Source organism: Tenrec ecaudatus, chromosome 11 (assembly GCF_050624435.1).
Source record: "Tenrec ecaudatus isolate mTenEca1 chromosome 11, mTenEca1.hap1, whole genome shotgun sequence".
NCBI lineage: Eukaryota > Metazoa > Chordata > Mammalia > Afrosoricida > Tenrecidae > Tenrec > Tenrec ecaudatus.
In genome coordinates this window covers 12,742,095-12,764,535 of record NC_134540.1, presented here as the reverse complement: position 1 = coordinate 12,764,535, position 22,441 = coordinate 12,742,095, and the positions used below count along the sequence as shown (strand labels likewise).

General features: G+C 36.3%; 1 protein-coding gene across 1 annotated transcript in view; it reads right to left on the bottom strand.

Annotated features, from left to right (window-relative positions):
- Window positions 1-22,441, bottom strand: part of RNF17 (ring finger protein 17) — a 103,755-nt gene that overhangs the window by 45,787 nt on the left and 35,527 nt on the right. Inside the window, exons 14-18 of the mRNA XM_075563563.1 lie at window positions 22,040-22,230; window positions 20,648-20,789; window positions 10,217-10,370; window positions 4,486-4,601; window positions 1,921-2,041 (exon numbers count right to left, since the gene is read on the bottom strand). Coding sequence (XP_075419678.1) covers window positions 1,921-2,041; window positions 4,486-4,601; window positions 10,217-10,370; window positions 20,648-20,789; window positions 22,040-22,230 — 724 coding nt within the window. The remainder of the gene's footprint in view (window positions 1-1,920; window positions 2,042-4,485; window positions 4,602-10,216; window positions 10,371-20,647; window positions 20,790-22,039; window positions 22,231-22,441) is intronic.

The following is a 22,441-nucleotide window of genomic DNA, read 5'->3' as shown; positions in this document are numbered from 1 at the left end:
ATATTATTCAGAAAATATCTACTACACCTTTGCAACAGGGGTGATGATAATTGCTAGTCAGAATGGTGAGTCTAAATAAAGATAACATTACCAACAGTAACATCATGTAATTACTAAGTCATATGAATACATATTAGAAAGCTTGTTTCAAATGTGACTACTTCTTGTATGAGCCCCTAATAAATTGTTAAAAAAAAGAGTTGTTTGAGCCCCCAATAAAATGATTAAAAAAAGAAAAGAAAACAAAACAAATATGACTACTTCTCAATTAACTAGTTAAATTATCTGAAGAAACAAAAGTCGAAACCACAATAACTCTGAGCTCCCTACTTTCCATCTTTTGTATGCCCAACTGACTACTTAGTTCATACTCCTATGCATAAAATTCCTCTTATTCCAATAGGCCCAACTTTGCTTTGCTCTGTGCCATAACAGTTTTTTATGCTCTCTCTGAATTAAAACATCAATATGCGTTGCTTTATCCTGTTAAAGAGGGTCTATGTGAGTGGGGAGCACCCATTCTCATGTGTTAATTTGCTGTACTATGAATGTTTTGAGCTTCCATACTCACCATTGGATGAGCTAATGGGGAAGCTATTTTGGTCAGGTAGGGCCTTCTGCTACCCTTTACATAAAATTATTTAGGCTAAGTACTATGGAATGACTACTATTTGGATTTACTAGAATAATAAATAACTAAGAAAGAAAAATGGGAAGTCAAAGAAAGACAATGGGAAAGTCATGTCTATGTGAGCATATTAAAGAGATGAGTTAAAAACAAAAGCAACAGCAAAATAAAATACCCAAAGGAAAATTGGAAAACAGAATAAGCCTTGCTCAGAATCACTGCTGAGAAGTTGCTTAATGCTTAAGGACTAACAGACTGCTGTCAAGTGGATTCCAATTTACAGGAACCCTGTGGCAAAACCCGAGTTGCTTCATAGGGTTTCTGAGACCCTAAATCTTCACCGGAGCAGACAGCCCCAAGGACTAAATTCACTGCCAGAGTTGATTCCGACTTGACGAGACCCTATAGGGCAGGGTAGAACTTCTGTGGGTCTCTAAGAGGGGAACTCTTGATAGGAGTAGAAAGCTTTCTCTTTCTGGCTGGTAGTTTTGACCTGCAGTTAGCAACCCGACTCACAACCCACTATGCCACTAGGGCTCTTTATCCTCAAAGACTAAACCCGTAATTTACTGCTCATTTCCAAGAAGTCTGCTAGGAAAATGCTATAGACTATGGATGCAAGTTCTTTAATCACATGCCTATTCAACCAAACTCTCTCTTCATAACCCTAGTTGAACATGGCTTTGTATATTTTACTCTAATATTCAATAAGCAAAACAAATATTCATTACAGCTTTGAAACAGAATTATTTGTTTAAATATTGGATTAAAAATATTCCCACTCTCTCTATACCAGTGATCATTCTTCTTTTCCAGGATTAAGGTTTCAGGGAAATAGCATCCCTCCTGCTCCGACCCCCCACCAAAATATGCTCAGAGGCCACCGCTGAATTCACTTAAGTCATATAAAACAACAATAGCTAAAGCTATTTGCCAGTCATAGCCCTTATTTCCCCTAACTTCCCTGCAAATTAAATGTTAACATACATAATACCAAGGTCAGGGTCCCAGCAAAAATTGCAAGAAACTAAAGAACCCTGGATTTTGAACTTTTATGAGCCTATATCTAAGGTGACTTGATATTCAATGGTGACTTTTGCCTCATGTGCTGACTTTATATGGTAGAGGCTGCAGAAGACATTACTTTGTTATACTTAACTTCTCAATAAATGCTTTCTTTTACTACTACGGGCAGATTAATATTATGACAAATTTTGTATTATAATACTGCTCTTATATTTAAGAGTATGTCGGATCTTATGTGAACTTCAATAAAAGGAAAAGCAGCTTACTAATGATTGAACACGTCATAAATTTATCTTGAGTCTTTTCTTCAAATTTTTCTTTAGCTTCTCTAGACCACCGCATTGCCTTTTTGCATGGTTCTATATATGCCAACTTACATCTCATTGCCTGTGTCAAACAAAATTTCACCATTAATCAACTTACTTTCTACCTATTTTAGGATTGAAATAAAATTTTATATAAGTATATAAAACCAAGATAAGCATTTTCCCCACACATTTTCTTAACTTTTCTTTCATTTACACATATGTATCACATACTTACACATACATGGGATCACAATAAAAAGTACTTTGGTACTGAAATTTTTCCTTATATCATTGTAACATGAAACTATTATCACATTTATATCTCAGAATGTCAAAGTTGCTTACAAATAAGTAATTATAGGAGTAGAAATATGATTTATAAAAATATTTAAAATTTATGCTTATTTGGCAAGATACATGGCATTATTTAAAATTTTAAAAAAATCATTTTATTAGGGGCTCACAACTCATCACAATCCATACATCCATTTTTTAAATTTAATCATTTTATTTGGGGCTCTTATATGTCTTATAATCCATATATTCATCCAGTGTCAAGCACATTTGCAATATGCTGCCATCATCATTTTTAAAGCATTCTTTCCACTTGAGGCCCTGATATCAGCTCCCCATTTCTTCCCCCTCCCCCCGTCACCCTCCCTCACAAAGTCTTATAAAGTTATAGATTATTATTTTCATATCTTAAATCATCCTCCATTGTCACTCACCTACATTTCCATTTTTATCCCCCTGGGAGGTGGGGTATAGGTTGATCCTTGTGATCCATCTGCCCTTACTCCTCCCACCCTCCAGGTATCTCTATTCTCATTGATGACTCTGAGGGGCTTCTCTATCCTGGATTCCCTGTATTTCGGGCTCTTATCTGTAACAGTGTGCATGTTCTGGTCTAATCTGATTTCTAAGGTAGAATTGGGTCATGATATTAGGGGGAAGGAAGCCCCAAACTAGAGGAAAGTTGTATGTTTCATTGATGCTATACTGCACCTTGTCTGGTTCATCTCTCTTCTGTGACCCTTCTGTTAGATGTCTTATTGTCTACAGATGGGCAGTGGGTCTCCGCTCCATGCCCCCTCATCCCCAATGCACATTGTGTATGATTTTGTTCTGGGTCTTAAATACCTGATACCATCAACACCTCATGATCACACAGGCTGGTGTGCTTTTTTCCATGTGGGCTTTGTTGCTTCTCAGCTAGATGGTCCCTGGTTTATCTTCAAGCCTTTAAGACCCCAGACACGATATCTTTTGATAGCCGGGCACCATCAGCTTTTTTCACATTTGCTTATGCACTCATTGTGTCTTCAGAGAAGGTGAGCATTACAGAATGCCAGATAGTTAAAACAAAGTGTTGTTGTGTTGAGGGAGTACTTGAGTCGAGGCCCAATGTACATCTGCAACCTTAATTCTTAACATATAGATATGGGTACATAGTTCTATTCCCCTATTATATATATATACACATATATTTACATATGTACATGCCTGTATTAGGGCTCTATAAATGTTCTTTGCCTCCTGGTTCTTTCCTCAATTTCCTTTTACTTTCCTCTTGTCCCACCATCATGTTTGGCCTTCATTTGGGCTTAGTAATTCCTTGTTGCTACATTGCCCTTGATTAAGCCCCACTAGGCATCCTACGCCCTTCTCTCCATTGATTTAGTTCACTTGTTCCCTTGTCCATGGCATTATTTTCTCTTTTTTTATAGTTTAAATTTGTTTTATATATTTTAATCATTTTATTGGGGGCTCATATACTCTTATCACAATCCATACATACATCAATTGTATAAAGCACATTTATACATTCATTACCCTCATCATTCTCAAAACATTTGCTCTCCACTTAAGCCCCTGGCATCAGCTCATTTTACCTCCCTCTCCACTACCCTCTCAAGAACCCTTGATAATTTATATATTATTATTTTGTCCTATCTTACACTGTCGGACATCGCCCTTCACCCACATTTCTGTTGTCCATCCCTCAGGGAGGAGGTTATATGTAGATCCTTATAATTGGTTCTCCCTCTCTACCCCACCCTCCCAGTATCGCCACTCTCACCACTGGTCCTGAAGGGATCATCCGTCCTGGGTTCCCTGTGTTTCCAGTTTCTATCTATACGAGTGTACATCCTCTGGTCTAGCCAGATTTGTAAGGTAGAATTGGGATCATGATAGTGGGTGGGGAGTAAGCATTTAGGAAGTAGAACAAAGTTGTATGCTTCATCATTGCTACACTGCACCCTGACTGGCTAGTCTCCTCCCTGCAATCCCTCTGTAAAGGGATGTCTGGTTGCCTACAGATGGGCTTTGGGTCCCCAACCCACACTCCCCCTCATTCATAATGATAAGATTTTTTGTTCTTTGATGCATGGCATTATTTCTTAAAGAGTAACTATAGCATGTCATTGACTGATAAAATTGATAAAAGCAGAGTATTTTTTTGGTGAAATAGTTCTGTATCTTTGCAATATTCTAGTCTAGAATTTTTAAGAAGTGCATTACCTTCTCCGGGGGATTCAGAAACTCATCCTTTATTTTACGCATATCTTTAAGTGTTACTTTTGCAGTATTTCCAAAGTCAACGTATTTAACTTCGACTTCCCGATGTCCAGGTAACCCTTAAAAAATTATGAAGTTAGAAACTGCAAACTTGGGAATGATGTAGAGAATGATGTAGCAAAAAATAAACTTATCTATAGTTAATTAGATTAAATACTTTAATGTAATTAAACAAACTTAATCCTTTAATGTGGAAAGTATTTCTAACATGTAAATTTTAAAAATCATTCCCTATTCAGACGTCACAGAATTAATTAACAATTAAACTATCTAAATTAGATTACCTGAAGGTTAGACAAAATCAGAAAAAGAAAAGAGCTATCAAATAGCAGATGAAATGACTTAAAAGTTTAAGAATTAGGTTTAAATTCAGACTAGATTAGAAACCCAGTTCAGTCACTTAAATGCATGTGACCTTAAGCAAGCTAATTAGTCTAAGATTTAGCACCTGAACAAGTTACTGTTTTTAAGCCTCATTATTTCCTTTGTAACAAAAGGTATAAAAATAATGCGAAGACTTTGATCTCATAATACTTTTTCAAAAGATCATTTTGTTGGGGTCATAATACTTTTTTGAAGATTCACTTTTTTAAAAGATTTTTTCAAAACATTTGGCACACAGTAAACACTTAAAATGTCTACTGTTAGTCAACTGAAGTGATCAAACAAGGCAAGCTATCAATAATTATAATCAAACTGGAGTAATTAACAATATCCAGCAGTGAAATGTCTGAATGTTACTATTTTTTGAGATACCACAGAAAACAATCAGTCATACCTCTATGTCAATATATTCTGCATCATTTAAAGGATAGCAGAGATAGATGGGCACATTCAGATACATGGAAATCTGAATAAAGAACTATCACACACTGATCCTTTTAGTAATTCCTGAAACATATAGCTGAAATAAGCCTTTCTCAGCACATCCATGGACAGGGCTACTAGATTTGTTGCCATCATTTTCATTTTAAAAGATGAACCCAATAGGCATAAATGCAGTGTGTGAGGGGGGGCGGGCGTGCAGGCATTCTTATTATTATCTGGCAATTGTAAAAGCAGATAGAACAGCACTGACATTCAAGATGAAGCTTCAACTTGGGGTTTCTCCTCCTATAATGGAATTATACGTATGGAATAATTGAGAAACCGTATGTTACTATGGGTTTAAGGCCAGAAGGATGGGGAAGCTCTTCTCCAAGTCCACTGGAATTCCTAAGCTTAACAGTTATTCTCAACTGTACCAAGGCCACTAGTCTTAAAAATTTGTTCAAGTCTTTGGAGGAAGACAAGAATTTAAAAAAAACAAACAAGTAAATGGATGTGGGACAAAACTGAAAGTGCAGTATTTACTCAAATTTGCTTCTCAAGGAGGAAGGTAGGGTCAGTAGACATGGGAAGTCTTAAATTGACCTCCCCTTGAAAAAGAAGCACACACTAGGCAAATTCACAATTTCAGACTAACAAACTTAAATAAACCCACAGATATAAAAATAGAATGGTATGGGTGAAAGGAAACACACACACACACACACTCACACACACATCATTGGAATAGAATGGAGAGTCCAGAAATATCTCTGGAAAATCAGCTTTTAAAGGGTGCTCAATCTAGTTAATGGGGAAAGAACAGTCTCAACTGAAACTGTTCATGCCAATGAATGAACTTGGAACCTTACTTCACACTATATGTAAAAATAACTTAGATGGATTAAAAATCTAAAAACAAGGGGACTTGAATAAGGTTTGGGAAAATTCCAATATCTTTTCATTTCATTTTTTCACAAGCATTTTCAAGCCCCTCATATAAGCACTAGCACCATCAAACCTGCAAACGAACAGAGGTAAACCTGAAGGTCTTGGTTTTGACAATGGATCACAGATATGACACCCACAGTCTGAGCAACAGAAGAAACATGCAGATTCTATTTCATCAGAATTAAATATTTTTGTGTAACAAATAATTTAATCAACAAATTAAAGAGATAACTTGAATACTGGAAAAATATTTGTGACCCACATACAAGGAGACTTCAAAAAGTTTGTGGGGAAAATGGAACTGAAAAGAGAAAGGAATTTTTCCATGCACTTTTTGAAGCTCTCTCATACATGAAAAAAGTTTAACATCCAGAACAACTACAATTCAACAACAAAACAATCCGCAAAACAATTTTAAAATGGGGTGGAGAGGGGGAAGATACACAACTGGCCAACAAACACATGAAAAGGTGCTCCACATGATTCATTACCCATGTTTGCTGTTAAGTTTTGCAGAGGTGATTCTTGACCCATAGTAACCCCATATGACAGAATACTACTTCCTCATAAGGTTTTTTGTTTTTTTTAGGCTGTAATCTTTGCATGAGCCTATCGAAAGGTCTTGATCTTGCAAAGAAGCTGGGTGAATTTGAACTGTTAACCTTATGGTTAGCCGCTGAGCACTTAACATTGTACCATACAGGTGTCTTCATTTCTCATTTGGGAAATGCAAATTATATAATAACGAGTTATCATTTCATAGCCAGTAGGATGTGGACAAACCATATCGCTCATGTATTGTTAAAAAAACACAAAACAGTGCAGTTTCTATGGACAATAGTTCTGTGGTTCCTCAGAGTTAAAACTGGATTAGGTTTGTGGTTACAAGAGAAATACAAGTTGATTATCTTCATTTGTTTAGTGCTTCGATTCTATCTCCAACGGTAGTGGCCCATGGTCTTAGAAGCCTGCAAGTGACCAAGGAGCAGCTGCTGATCTCTATTCCTCTGGAGGAACAGGGGAACGCTATGTAGCTACCATCATTACCTTGGTAGTAATTACCATCATACCTCTGGCCATGAGAGCAGAGGAACTAGACGGTGATACCAAGACTGACATTTTGATCAAAGAATCCACAGAAGAACTGTGGTCAAAAAAGGGGAACACACTGATCAGAATTTCACATTTTCATGGAACCCAGATCTGTTACAGCCATGGAGGCTGAAGAAAACCAAAACAATTTGCCCCGAGATAAGCTTCAAACCTTATATAAAAAATACCCGACATCATCTTAAAACCCCCAAGTAATTTAGCTTAATTAGTAAATGTCTGCCTTGAAAACTGTGCTCTTTTAAGAAGTTGGGAAGCTTCTCATTTAGTCCAGTGAGTAGATTCTGACTCAGCAATCTGATAGGACAGGGTAGAACTGTCTCTATGGGTTTATGAGATTTGTGGGTTTACGCGACTGTAGATCTTTATGGGAACAGAAAGTCTCATCTTTCTCCTGAAGAGCGGCTAGTGTTCTCACACTTCTGAACCGGTGGTTAACAGACAAATGCTTAACTCACTCCACCACCAGGACTGTAGACAGGAACCTCAGCGAGCAGTAAATCTATGTTACTGGAGAAGGAACAACTAACTCAGAGGGGGCGGGGCGGTGAGAACAGTTGCACAACTTGAAGAATATAATCAATGTCACTGAACCATACACATGTCAAAATTGATGAATTGGTGTATGCTTTGCTGTGTGTATTCTCAACAGCAGCAATAAAACATGGAATTACTGTATGACCCAACAATCCACCCCCATGCATATGCCTTAAATACGTGAAAAGACACACTAACACAGACACTTGACACCAGTGTTCACTGTAGCATTATTTATAGTAGTCAAAAGGTGGAAAAACCCAAGGCTCACAAACTGAATAGACAAATGCGTTATAGCTATGCAATGTATTACTATTCACCCATAAAAAGAAATGGATAAACTAAGAAAACATCCGTAGCTATGACAGGGATGAACTTTAAAAATATTATGTTAAGTAATTAAAAAGACACAAAAAAGCTGTCTAATACCATTGATATGAAATATCTAAAACAGGGAAGTGCATAGAAACTGAGGTTTAGTATTAGTGCAAGAATTTGGGGGAGGAGGAAATGGAGAGTTATTGCTTATAAGGGGAGTTACATGCTTAAGCAGCACTGAATTTATTTTGGGAGGTGATAATGAGAAACTTTTGGAAATAGATATTGGTGACTATTGTACATCATGGTGAATGGATTGTATACTTAGTACTATATAGTATACTTAAGTATAAGTAACTAAACTAACACTCTTTCTTGTCTTCCTTCCTTCCTTCCCTCGATCTCTTTGGGAAAACTACTGAAAAATGGCTCCATCAAATTGTAGGAGTAAACTGAAGGGATTAAATATAGGGTTCAGGTAATTGGGATATCTAACAATGGAGAACAATGAAGTATATTGCCAAGTGAAATAAATTTGCAGGATAACCAATGTTTTCCCTAGCAGGAAAAATATCCAGTTGGATAAGATAGAATGGTATTTTCAGATTGAAAAAAGTTAAAATTAGAACTAAGTTATGTGAAAAGTCTAGTGATGTAGAAAATGGTTTTGAATAGTAAAATGCAGCCATAAATGAAAGAAAATGAAATATATGAGATAATGAAATAATCATTAACTCAAAAGAGAACTGCACAACGTATACTTTATCTTAGCAGGGAAAATATTTAAATAGACTAATGATTTAATTAAAATTGCTAATAAACTTTAAGGTGGGAGGAATAGGGGCAGACAGAGGGCTTTATGAGATCTAAAATTGTTATTTTTAAAGTCAATAGTTTTTACCTAAAATTAAAGTACCAATTCAAGTAATACATATTATTTAGAAGACACCATAAACCCTCCAAACTCACTGCTACTGTTGATTCAGACTCATAGGGAATCTATAAGGCAGGCTAGAACTTCCCCTGTGGGTTTCCCAGTCTGTAATTCTTAAAGGGAGTAGAAATCCTTGTCTTTCTTCCAGATGAACTGAAATAGGGATGTGATAATACAAGCTAAAAGAATGGAAAGTAATTGCTTTTGAGGAAGGAAAAGGGAGATAGAGGCAAAGCGGGGGACTATGTGTCTATGTATAAGCTTTTCACTATTTGTGTGTAAGCCTTTCATCATTATTTAACTTTTTATTATTGTTTTTACTATTTAATTTTATACAAATCAAAGCATATATTACAAAGCAAACAAACAAACAAACAAATTACTAGTGATCCAAACAAGAGACCACAGATATTAGAGGAAGCAAGGGCAAGTCTTGCATGTCTTTTACTTTCAGTGCCCCCAAATTCCTCTTAAAACCTACTTTTAACATTTAGAAGCCTTAAAGTCTCCAATTTCACTCCCTGTCTTTGCCCATGATACAATTATCATTCTTTTTTGGCGCCATTGTTTTTTAAATTGAATAAAATTAAATAGGATATACAAAATGCAAAGAAAGGTATTGAGGAAATTAACATGTTAGTAATTAATTACTGAGAAAGTGGACTATATTAATTCAAAAGGAAAGCTGAGAGTACACAAGAGACTGTATCTTCAGTTTGACCCTAACAAAACAGCATGGGGCAGACATGGAATCAGTTATTAATTTCTTACTAACTTTTGCTGCTTTGTACGATCTATTAGCTCTACAACTAGATTCTTAGTTGTTTATCATTATTAAGTTAGTAGTGATGAGCCATACCTATCTCCCAACATTATCTCCAACTTTCCAAAGACAGATGACAGAGCAAAAAGCTAAACTCAGTTAGCATTACTTCTAAGGTTTAATTTATACCAACTCAAAGGATAGGATAAAAATCTGCAAGCATTTCCCTGTAGAAACAGTGCACACTTTCCTACCAATGACTTTTGCTCGGTACCAAACGCCATCTTCAAACTTAGCTACGCAGGCTTGACCTTGAACTGGACAGAGGATTTCCAGGTTTTCCTCATCTTCACTTTTATAGAATTCCTCCATTGTCTTTAATAGAAACAAAAAATCCAGGCTCTCTATCTAAGAAATAAAGGAACAGAGCACAGTTGTATAGCAACTTAAAGTTTAAATGCAGCATGCATTGCAGGCACTCATAAAATTATGAAACCTTAGAAACCTGGGATTATACATAAACTTACTGTGCTTTTAAATATTCTGGTTACAGCAGTATATAAGACATAGGCAAAAACAAAACCAAAACATATCAATTCTGTTCCATCATGTATATACCATATATATTTGAGTATAAGCCAACCTGAATATCACCTAATTTTACCACAAAAACTGCATTAAAATGTGCTGAAAAAACCTTGGCTTATACACGAGTATATATGGTGTATTTTTCTAGATCTTTTTTTTTTTAACATTTTATTAGGGGCTCATACAACTCTTATCACAATCCATGCATATACATACATCAATTGTATAAAGCACATCTGTACATTTTTCTAGATCTTTTTTATACACACTGCATACTTTTGGTTTTTCCAAAAATGAGACCATGTAATACACATTATTAAATAACCTGTACATTTCTATTTTCTCTTTTCCAATTTCAGTAAGTGTTCTTAGCAATATTTCAGCATACTTAGATTGTCCTAACTGGCTCAAATCAGTATTCATGCCAAAACTATACATTTTATTACTTCAAATTTTTAAATCTAGCATAGTCCTCTTGAAGACAGACAGCTCTTTTTTGCATGTGTGCTTTTGTCCTTATGCTGACATTTAGTATATTCCTCTTCTAAAAAACAACTCAACTCAATGGCATCAAGCCAATGCTGACTCACAGTGACTCCCTGTGGGCTTCTGAGGCTTTAACTGTTTATGGGAGTAAGCAAGCCCAGTCTTTCTCCCATGAAACTGCTGGTGGTTTCAAACTGCTGACCACCCACATCACAGCCCAACACACGTAACCACTGCACCATCATGGCTCCTTTACTAAACATGGTAGATTCCTTGTGATTCTCCAAACCCAGAAGTTGCACCTAAAGATTTGACAGATTTGAGCTATACATTTTTTTTTTTTGGTGAGAATGTTCCAGAAATGATTCTGAATACTTAAGCCGTAGCATAATTGAATGCGCAATTTTTGTTGACTCCCTAACAAAATGCTAGGGGGAACTTCTGGATTAGGGTCATGATTCTGATCCCTTCACTATACATTTATGTTTTTCATTGTGGACAACACATAATCACCATGCTACATTTCTGGCATCAAATCTAGCTTCCTCCTTAAGCCAATCATTTTAGTAGGTTTGACAATGGCTTGTAAAATGACTGTATTCTAATGAAAATCAAGTTCTCCCTTATTAAGTGGGCCTATTTGGTTACCCTGAAATAGTTCTTTTAAAAGGCAGGGCATATACTTACTTCTTTAAATACAAATTATTAAAATTCAAAATATTTAAACTCACTTCATCATTCCAAAAAAGATTTTGTTTTTTGTGAATATAATGTATAATGGAAGTGGAATTTTTCTGAATCTTTGTTTTGTATTTTACTTAAATTACTTTAGACCTTCCTTTACTTTTAAGATTCCAAACATTTTTTCTTAGATTTCACTAATATTCTTTCTTTTTTTTTAAAAACAATTTATTGGGGCTCATACAATTCTTATCACAGTTCATACATATACATACATCAATTGTATAAAGCACATCTGTACAGTCTTTGCCCTAATCATTTTTTTCTCTTTTCTTTTTTTACATTTTATTAGGGACTCATACAACTCTTATCACAATCCATACATATACATACATCAATTGTATAAAGCACATCCATACATTCCCTGCCCCAATCATTCTCAAAGCATTTGCTCTCCACTTAAGCCCCTTGCATCAGGTCCTCTTTTTCATTGACAGGTTAGTCCAACTGAACGCTTAAAATTTTATCAACGAAGGGAAAAAAATGCAAGTCCTAACTTTAAGTTATCTAACTTAAAAGTTGTTATTTTCACAACTCATTTGGAGAACACAGTCTAGTTGCTAATGTACCATTCCTATCTGTGAGACTTGGAGCAAGATAAACGGAGTTAATATATTTCTCATAGAATCCATGTGATAGACCTTTAAGAATGAGTTAGTTCAAATAACACAGTAATACAAATACAAATAACGTTTTAAACATCTAAACAAACATACAAATCACTTATCCAAAAGGTAATTTTCAATGTATTTAATCTAAATATGTTTAGGTCCTCAAATTTAGATAACTATCTAGTAAAAATGAATAAATTCTCAGATGCCTGTGATCATAACATTTTTTTACCTTAAAAAGATCTATTATTTATTGACTTTCAAGAGACAAATATATTTATGCCTTTTAGGAGAATAACTAAATGTTTGTAGAAGATAAATGAGTTAAAAATAAGCTTCTATTGTATTTTAGGAGCCCTGGTGGCACTGCTGTGTAAGCACTGGACTGCTAACTTGCAAGGCCAGCAGTTCAAAACTGTCCGTAGCTCTGTGGAAGAGAAGACGATGCTGTCTGTCCTCTTGAAGGTGTACAGCTTCAGAATCCTACATGGGTATTGTCAGGAGACAATCAACTAGATGGCAGCGAGTTCTGTGGACCGTTGCATTTGTTGTTTACCTTTCCTTTTAAAAATCATTTTATTGGGGGCTCATACAACTCTTACGACAATCCATACATACATCCATTGTGTCAAGCACATTTGTACTTTTGTTGCCATCATCATTCTCCAAACATATGCTTTCTACTTGAGCCCTTGGTGTCAGCTCATCTTGCCCTCCCTCCTCAATCCCCCTCTCATGAACCCTTCATAAGCTGTTTTTCTAATCAATACATTTTGATTTGCCAGTCCTAATTGATTTCAGACAGTAGAGGAAAAAGATTTTAAGTATTTTCCTCAGTAAGAAAAACACGCATATCTTAGCAGTCTTTCAATGTTCTTCCCATGATTATTTCACTTATAAAGATGATGCATTCTTTCAATTTACTATGAACCAGGTGAACTGCTTCATTAAAATGACAGCTGAAAATGTCTAAGTGCACTCTTTCAATAATGGGTAAGACATCAAGCAAGAGCACTAATAAAAAAGAATATTTGAACACTATGAACCAACCGAGCAGTCTCTATACAGAACACTCTCAGCCATGATAATACTCTCTCTCAGTCCACATGGATCATTCTCGAAGACAGACTATGGGCTAGGTCATAAAAAGAAGATAAAATTAAAACACAATTTTAAAGAAGGACCTTCTCCAACAATAAAAGAATGAAATGAGAAACAAGTAACAGAAAGTTAACTGGAAATCACACAATTATGTGGAAATCGACACAATATTAAACAACCAAAAGATCAAAGAGAACAAAAGGGAAATCAGAAAATACAAATGAAAATAAAAGCACAGCAGCATAGTTAAATTGATGAAGTTCAGCAAAAGCAGCACTCAGAGGGGAAATTTATAGCAATAAATGCCTACATTAAATTAAAAAATTTCACTTTAGAACATGAAGAACTAAAAATGAAAACGAAGTCCAAAAATATGAGAATAAATGGAATAATTATTAGAACAGAAATAAAAAGGCAAAAGAAAAATAGACTAGAATTTAGTGTTTCTAACAGATCAATAAAACACCAAAAAACGTATAAAGTAACAAAACAAGAATATGCAAGTAATTAAAACAAGAAATGAAAGTGGACACATTAGTATCAACTCTACAGAAATAAAAACAGGTTATAAGAGGATACTATAGGAATAACTGAATGCTAGTAAATAATGCATATCAAATGCATAAATTCCTAAGAACATACAACCTACCTAAATTGACACAAAAAGAAACATCAACACACCCATAAAAAATGAAGAGGTTCATCAGTAATCAAAACTCTCTTACAAAGAAAAGGCCAGGACCAGATAGCTCACTGTAGAAGTCTAACACACCTCCATGATAGGATCGCTGAAGACAAATGGGTGCACAAGCAAATGTGGTGAAGAAAGCTGATGGTGCCTGGCTATCAAAAGAGATAGTGTCTGGGGTCTTAAAGGCTTGAAGGTGAACAAGCGGCCATCTCGCTCAGAAACAAATAAGCCCACATGGAAGAAGCACACCGGCCAGTGCGATCACGAGGTGCCCAAGGGACCAGATATAAGGCATCATGCAAAAAAAAAAAAAAGATATAAGTGTGTGTATGTATGTGTATATGTATATATGTATGTGTATATATATATTATATTAAATGAAGGGGGAAGTGCAGAGTGGAGACCCAAGGCCCAAGTGTCGGCCAATGGAGATCCCCTCATAGAGGGGCCTAGGAGAGGAGATGGGTTAATTAGGGTGTGAGGTAGTATCGATGAAGAACACAGCTTTCCCCCAGATCCTGGATGCTTCCTCCCCCCAACTACCATGATCCGAATTCTACCTTGCAGGGCTGGATAGGACAGAGGCCGTACACTGGTACATATGAGGGTTGGAGGTACAGGGAATCCAGGGTGGATGATACCTTCAGGACCAAGGGCGTGAGGGACGATACTGGGAGAGTGGAGGGTGAGTGGGTTGGAAAGGGGGAACTGATTACAAGGAGCCACATGTGACCTCTTCCCTGGGAGAGGGACAGCAGAGAAGGGGGGAAGGGAGACCCCGAATAGGGCAAGATATGACAAAATAACGAGGTATAAATTACCAAGGGCATATGAGGGAGGGGGGAAAGGGGAGGGAGGGGGGGGAAAAAAGAGGACCTGATGCAAGGGGCTTAAGTGGAGAGCAAATGCCTTGAGAATGATTGGGGCAGGGAATGTATGGATGTGCTTTATACAATTGATGTATGTATATGTATGGATTGTGGTAAGAGTTGTTGGAGTCCCTAATAAAATGTAAAAGAAGAAAAGAGAAAAAAATGATTAGGGCAAAGACTGTACAGATGTGCTTTATACAATTGATGTATGTATATGTATGAACTGTGAAAAGAATTGTATCAGCCCCAATAAATTGTTAAAAAAAAAAAAAAAAGAACATACACAATAAAGTTGAGAGGAAAATAGAAACATAAAAAAAAAATAAAATAACTCACTGAATTAAACATATTGCCTCAGGGGAAAAATGTAACATTTTATGTTAAAAGATAAAATTAAAACATTTACTTAAAAAGTGAAAAAAAAAAAAAGAATTAACACTAATCATTCTTAGACTCTTCCTAATATTTGATGAGGTGGGACTACTTATAAGTCCAATTTCTCTTAATGAATATAGATGCAAAAAGTCTCAAGCCTCAACAAAATATTAACAAACTGAATCTAAGTGTATTAAAAGGAATTATAAACCATACAAAGTGAGATTTATCTCGGGAATACAAGGTTGGTTCAGCAGAAGAAAGTCACTGTTCTTGTGGTGGTATTGCTACTCAAACCCTTCAAAATCCAAACTCTCAGCCCTCGAGTCAATGATGACTCATAGTGAGTGGCCTTCCAGAACAGGGTAAAACTGTCTCTGTGAGTTTTTGAGACTAACTGTTTATGGGAATAGCAAGTCCTGTCTTTCTCCTAGGGAGTGACTGGTGGTTTCAAACTGTGGACCTGAAGTTAGCAGACTGAAACAATGCCCAGTTCTACACCTCTCACAATTGTTGTCATGTTTGAGCCCATTACTTCAGTCATTGTGTCAATCTATCTTGTTGAGAGTCTTCTCTCTTGCAAGCACGTCTTTCTCTAGGGACTGGTCCCTCCTGATAAGGTGTCCAAAGTATCTAAGACAGTCTTACCATCCTTGCTTCTAACAAACATTCTGGCTGTCACTTCTTCAAGCACGGATTGTTTCATTAGTGCAATACACATTGAGAAAACTAATGAAAGGAAACCCATTATCTTAATTGATGTAGAAAGACATTTGATAAAATCTAATTATCTTTCATGGTGAAACCATTCAATAAACTAGAAAGGAAATTCCTACTAAAATCAAGAACAAGACAAAGATTCCAGATTTCACCCCTGCTATTTGACATTTCAAGGAACACTTGGTAGTACACTAAATAGTGTAAGTGTTGAACTGTCAACTGCAAGGTTGGTGGTTCAAACCCAATAGCCATTCTGTGAGAGAAAATTGAGACTATTCCCGTAAAGATTTAAATCCTTGGAAATGCTACATGGGGTTGCTATGAGTTACCATGAACTTGATGGCAGTGGGTCATTAAAATTTTTATTATTCAACTTTGTACTGGAAGTTATACCCAAAGAAAGAAAAAGGGGTAAAAGCTGTTCATAATGAGAAGAGAAGCAAATATACATACGCAATTATAGTTTTTCCTCCTTCCTTTTGATATACATGCACATATGAGGATGTCAAAGTATTTGTGGAAAACAGAAATAAAAGATGTTACATACATGTCCACCAGGGTAAATGGAAAAGTACTGCTATCAGGATTCCAGTTCATACATACACTGGGCTCAATTCCCAACAAAATGTCTTTAAGCTCATCTCTGCCATCACTGGGTGATTACAGACAAGTTTCCTCAGTAACACACTTGTCTAAGTATTGTTGTTCGATGCCTTCACAATTGTTCTAATTACCTTATACACAACAGAATGAAACGCTGCCAGGTACAGCGCCATCGTCACACTTGTTATTTTTGAGCCCAACAGTACTGTAGGGTGCCTTAAAAAATAGAATCAAGACAGCGATTTGCCAGGTGATCAGCTTGTTCTGTTAAATTCAAGGCAGAAAGGTCAGCTTAGAAGATGTGGTGTATGTGTATCTGTATTTTGACATTCCCAAAGAATCTTGATAGAGTTTCTTGAAAGATCCAGGATACACACAGGGGCTTTTTATGAAAAAGCTTTATGAAAACTGATGAGAAAAGGTCCCAGGAAAGCTGAGTCAAGAATTTCTGTCTCGCATCATGAGGAAGGATACCTTTGCTCATTTTTCAAGGGGAGCACAGCGTTTACCACAGAATTTTATTGGGAAATCAAGCCCTGTTACTTTTTTAATCGAAAACTATAATATATACTCAGAGAAATTAAAAACCTAAATTAACAGAGAGACATTTCATGTTCATGGATTGTATGATTTTATATATATGTATATATATATATATTTTAATTAAAAGATCTTTTTATTGGGGTTCCTTACAACTCTTGTAACAATCCATACAACCAATTATATCAAGCATATTTGTACATATGTTGCCATCATTCTTTTCTAGACTTTATTTTCTATTGAGCCCTTGGTATCAGCTGTCCGCCCCCCATCATGACCCTTGATAAATTATTATTATTTTCATCTTTTATACTGACCACGGTCTCACTTCCCCCATGGTTTCTGTTGTTCGTCCCCTTGGAGGGGGTTGTGTGTGTGGTTATGTGTTGATCGCTGATATTGGTTCCCTCTTCCTCCCCTCCTCTCACCTTCCCCATACTCTTAAGGTATCGCTATTTCCATTCTTGTTCCTAGATTCCTTGTGTCGTGAGCTCTTATCTCTTACTGGTAAATGTGCACATGCTCCAGTCTAACCCGTAGTGGAAGGCAGTACTGGGGTCACGATAGTGGGGGGTGAGGAAGCCTCAAGGAACCAGAGTAATATTGTTTCATTAGTACTTTACTGCACCTTGATTGACTCATCCCTTCCCTGTGACCCCTCTGAGGGGATGTCCCATTGTCTGCAGATGGGCTTTGGGCCTCTGCTCCAACCCCCCTTGTTCTCAACATGGGTTTTTTGGTTGTTGTTTGTTTGTTATGGTCATCTGATGCCTGTTACCCGGTCCCGACAACACCTCATGATCACACAGGCTGGTGTGCTTCTTCCACGTTGGCTTGTTTCTCTGCTAAATGGCTGCCTGTTTAACTTTAAGCCTTTAAGACCCCAGACACTTTTATCTTTTGATAGCTGGGCACTATCGCTTTCTTCATACTTGCTTATGCACCCACTTTGTCTTCAGCGATTGTGCTGGGATGGTAAGCATCACAGAATGATAGTTTGTTAGAACAAAGTGTTCTTGCATTGAGGGAGGGTATGAGCAGAGGCCCGAAGTCTGTCCACTTCCTCAGTGTATTGCCATATAAGTATATGTATATAGGCCAATCCCTCTATTTTTATGAATTCATGTATTTACATATGTACACACCTATGCTTATACCTCTATCTATGGCTTTGCTCCCTAGATCATTCCTGTTTCCTTTTACCTTCCTTCTGTGCCCCACCATCATACTTATCTTACTTCTGCCTCTTACTAATTCCTCTCAGCTAGATTGCTGTTGCTCAACCACCCCCTGGATCTCTACATTCTCCTTGATTTTAATTCCCTAGTTGTTCCCCTTTCTATGGCATTGTTTGCTTACCGCTTAATAGTTAATATTTTTAAGATGGTGATACTACCTACAGCATTCATAGATTCAACACAATTCCTATAAAAATATCAGTAGTCTTTTTTCAGAAATTTAAAAAGGCATTCTTCAAATTCATATGGGATTATCAAGGATGCAGAACATTCAAAGAAATTTTGAAAAAGTAAATAAAAACTATTTCTCCAGTTCAAAATGTACTATAGAGTTACAGCAATCAAAACAGAATGGTACTGACATAATGAGAAACATATAAACCAATGGAATACTTTGGGAATCCAGAAATATATACATTTATGAGCAACTCATTTTTTTGACAAGGGTGTCAAGTCTATTAAATGAAGAAGGAAACTGCACATGCAAAAGAATGATGCCGGACTCATACTTCAGGCTATACATAAAAATTAATTCACAATAGATCAATGATCTAAATCTAGTAACCTAAACCATGAAAATTTTAGAAGAAATCACAGGGGCAAAGTTTCAAGACTTTGCGTTTGAAAATGAACTAATATATAAAGCACCAGAAGCATGAGCAATAAAAGACAAAATAGATAAATGGAACTATGACAGAACTGTGTTCCCTCTCCCACATATGTGTTGGAATCCTAAACTCCTTTACATGTAGATATAATCCTTATCAGTAAACAGGATATTCTTTGCTGCGTTAACAAGGCCATTATCAGTGCTGGTGTATTCTAAACCTAATCACTTGAAGATACAAAAAGGGCAGATTAGTCACAGAAATAAGCACAAATGGGGGGAGACAGATGCTATACAAAGATTGCCAAGGTACTGAGGAAGGTCAGAACCACAAAAGCAGAAAGAATTAAGAGTCTTCCCTCAGGGTCAACACCAGGTGAGCCTTTTGACAGGGATCTGAATTTGGATTTCTAGCTTCCTGCACTGTGAGAAAATAAATTTCTCTTTCTTAAACCAAGCACTGTGGTCCTTCTGGTACAGCAGCACTAGTGAACTACGATAGGGACTTTATCAAAAGTAGGAACTTTTGTTTATCAGAGGATCTTATTAGAAAGTGAAGAGATAGCGTACAGAATGAGAAACCCTATTTGGGAGTCATTTATCTGACAAAGGTTTAATATCCATGACCCATACACTTAACAACAGCAAACCCTCTCCAGCAAAAGAGAACAAAAGATTTGCAGTTATTTCCCCAAAGAAGATATACAAGTGGCCAGTGAGCCCAAGAAAAGACAGCCAACTTCATTAACATTATTAGACACATGCAAATTAAAATTACTGACTAGCATCAGAAAATAGAAAGTGTTAGAGACGATGTTGAGAAATTAGACCTCTCATCTATCAGTGATGTTGAAGCAATTTGGTGGTTCCTTAAACAGTAATCGAATTCCAGAAATTCCAATCCTAGACGCAGACATAAAAGACTAACAGCATGGTCTCCAGCAGATGCTTGCAATGTTCATTGCAGCATTATTCACAGTAACCAAAAGGCAGAGACAACCCAAGTGTCTCTGGAATGGATAATACAGGGTATATCCATATGAGGGGCATTATTCAACTATAAAGAGAAGTGCAGTTTTGATAAATGTTAGAGCACAAATGACTCTTGAAAGCATTATTGCGAGACTCTGCTTATGCAAAATTGCTACAACAGTCAAAAGCAGAGAGGTCAAATTTTTTAAGTAATAACCAAGGGGGTGTAGGGTTGGAAGTTACTGCATAAAGGACATTAAAGTTATTGTTTGGGGTGGTAAGAGACTTGTGGAAATGGGCTGCCATGATGACTGAAAAATACACGACTAATCAAGGTCACTGAATTGCACACATTTAAAAATTGTTAAAATGGCAGATGCTTTGCTATATGAATTTTACCACAATAAAGTTAAATACTTTAAAAAGTGTATAGAAGGTGGGTTGTGGTGTGTTTGCATTAACTATAATTCATAGGTGTTCACTTCCATTATACATGTCTACTTAAAATTATTTTATCTCAAAGAAGCACTATATACTTACCAACTGAAGATAGAAATCACTAGGACTATTTATATGACAAACCATAACTGATACATTTGTCATTTCGTTTGGCAAGACAGGTGGATTATAGTATAAAGTCATAGTATTTTCAGCATAACTTCTTGGTGATTGTGACCTAAACCTAATTAAAAGCATAATTAAATCATAATCAAAAGCCATTTTCTTAAAGTCTCTCTTCTAAGTTACTCTGAAGAAAGATCTTTCCCATATACTAAATTATCTACCAAAAATACTCCCTTTGTAGCAGTTTCTTTCTTCTAACTTCCACATTTCTTATGCTTATCAAACCAGATTAAATAAGAAGTCAGGTCTCAAAACTTAAAACTCTTCAAATTTGTGTTAGGACATTTTAAAGCTGGACCTATATATATGTTATCCTCAGATTCATGGCTGTTTCTTTTCTAACTTTTGGCTGAATTTGGTAGTCATAGTCTATTTAAAACAAAAACACATTGCTAGTGAGTCAATTATGACCATTGCCATACCTATCAGACAGCACAGAACTGCCCTCTAGAGTTTCTGTCATCTTACAGAAGCAGTCTGTCTCACCTTTCTCCCCAGAGCAGCTGGGGGGTTTGTACCGCCAACCCGAATTGCTAGGCTGAGTGCTTCCCACTGTGCCACCATGATCTATGGTAGTAGAATCTAGGACAGTGGTTCTCAATCTGTGGATCCCAACTCCTTTGGGGATCAAACAACCTTTTCACAGGGCCGCCCGATTCATAACAGTAGCAAAATTACAGTTATAAAGTAGCAACAAAAATAATTTTATGGTGGGGGGGGGTCACCAAAACATGAAGGGTCTCGGCATTAGGAATATTGAGAACCATAGATCTAGGAGATATCTTCAAGCTCTTAAGATTCTTTATTTCTCTAGACTAGAACTCACTGGATAATTTCCAGGGCAGAATATTAAGCTCTTCCATTACATTTCCTAAATAACCAAACTAATGGTTTGCTTGAATTACCAAACTCATCAAAGACTAGGGGGTGGGGGTGAGATTAAGGTCAAGGACCTTAGGCAATAGTTACCCATACTTTAGATTAGTACTGTAGATGGATATTAATCATGAACTCATTCTCAAGGCTAGATATATAAACCAGAAATTATAAAACTATAAAACGTAAAACCCTACTATAGCTGCTTGTCAAGTTACAAAGGCTCCCCAAATACCCACAAATATTTCCTATGTTGAACTACCTTTTCCTTGAACCAAATTATTTGATGCAGTGTTCAAAGGTAAACTATTCTGAGTATCTCTGATAACAATACTTTTAACCTTGTAGTGTAGTAACTTTAAAGGCAAAATCTGCTATCCTAATTTATAGCTATAAGCCCAAGGAATATTTAAGTTTTAGTAAATTTCCTACCTTGCGAGTTCCATGAAAACTAAAGCATCTCTGAGAGACACTGGCATATCACTACTTATTTTATTTGTTGGTGGTTTTTGTAGGTCTACAATGAGCATCCCATCTTCCTCTTGAAAAACTTTCATTAAAACAGCCTTGTTATTTACCATTTTCAAAAATTCCATTTTAGCTTCTTTTCCCCAGCCTTTATTCTGTTGAAAAATGTAAAATTCAAAAGGAGTCATAGTTAAAATTAGCCCTAACACTATAGTAGTCTGGAGTTTTAGCTTAATACAAACCATAATCTAAAACAAAGGTTCTAAACAAACCATAGACATTAAGAAAACATCTGAGGTCACAAACCCAAGGGCAATCTTTTAGTACGGACAATATGTGAACTAAACTTTGGTTTTACAAACATAA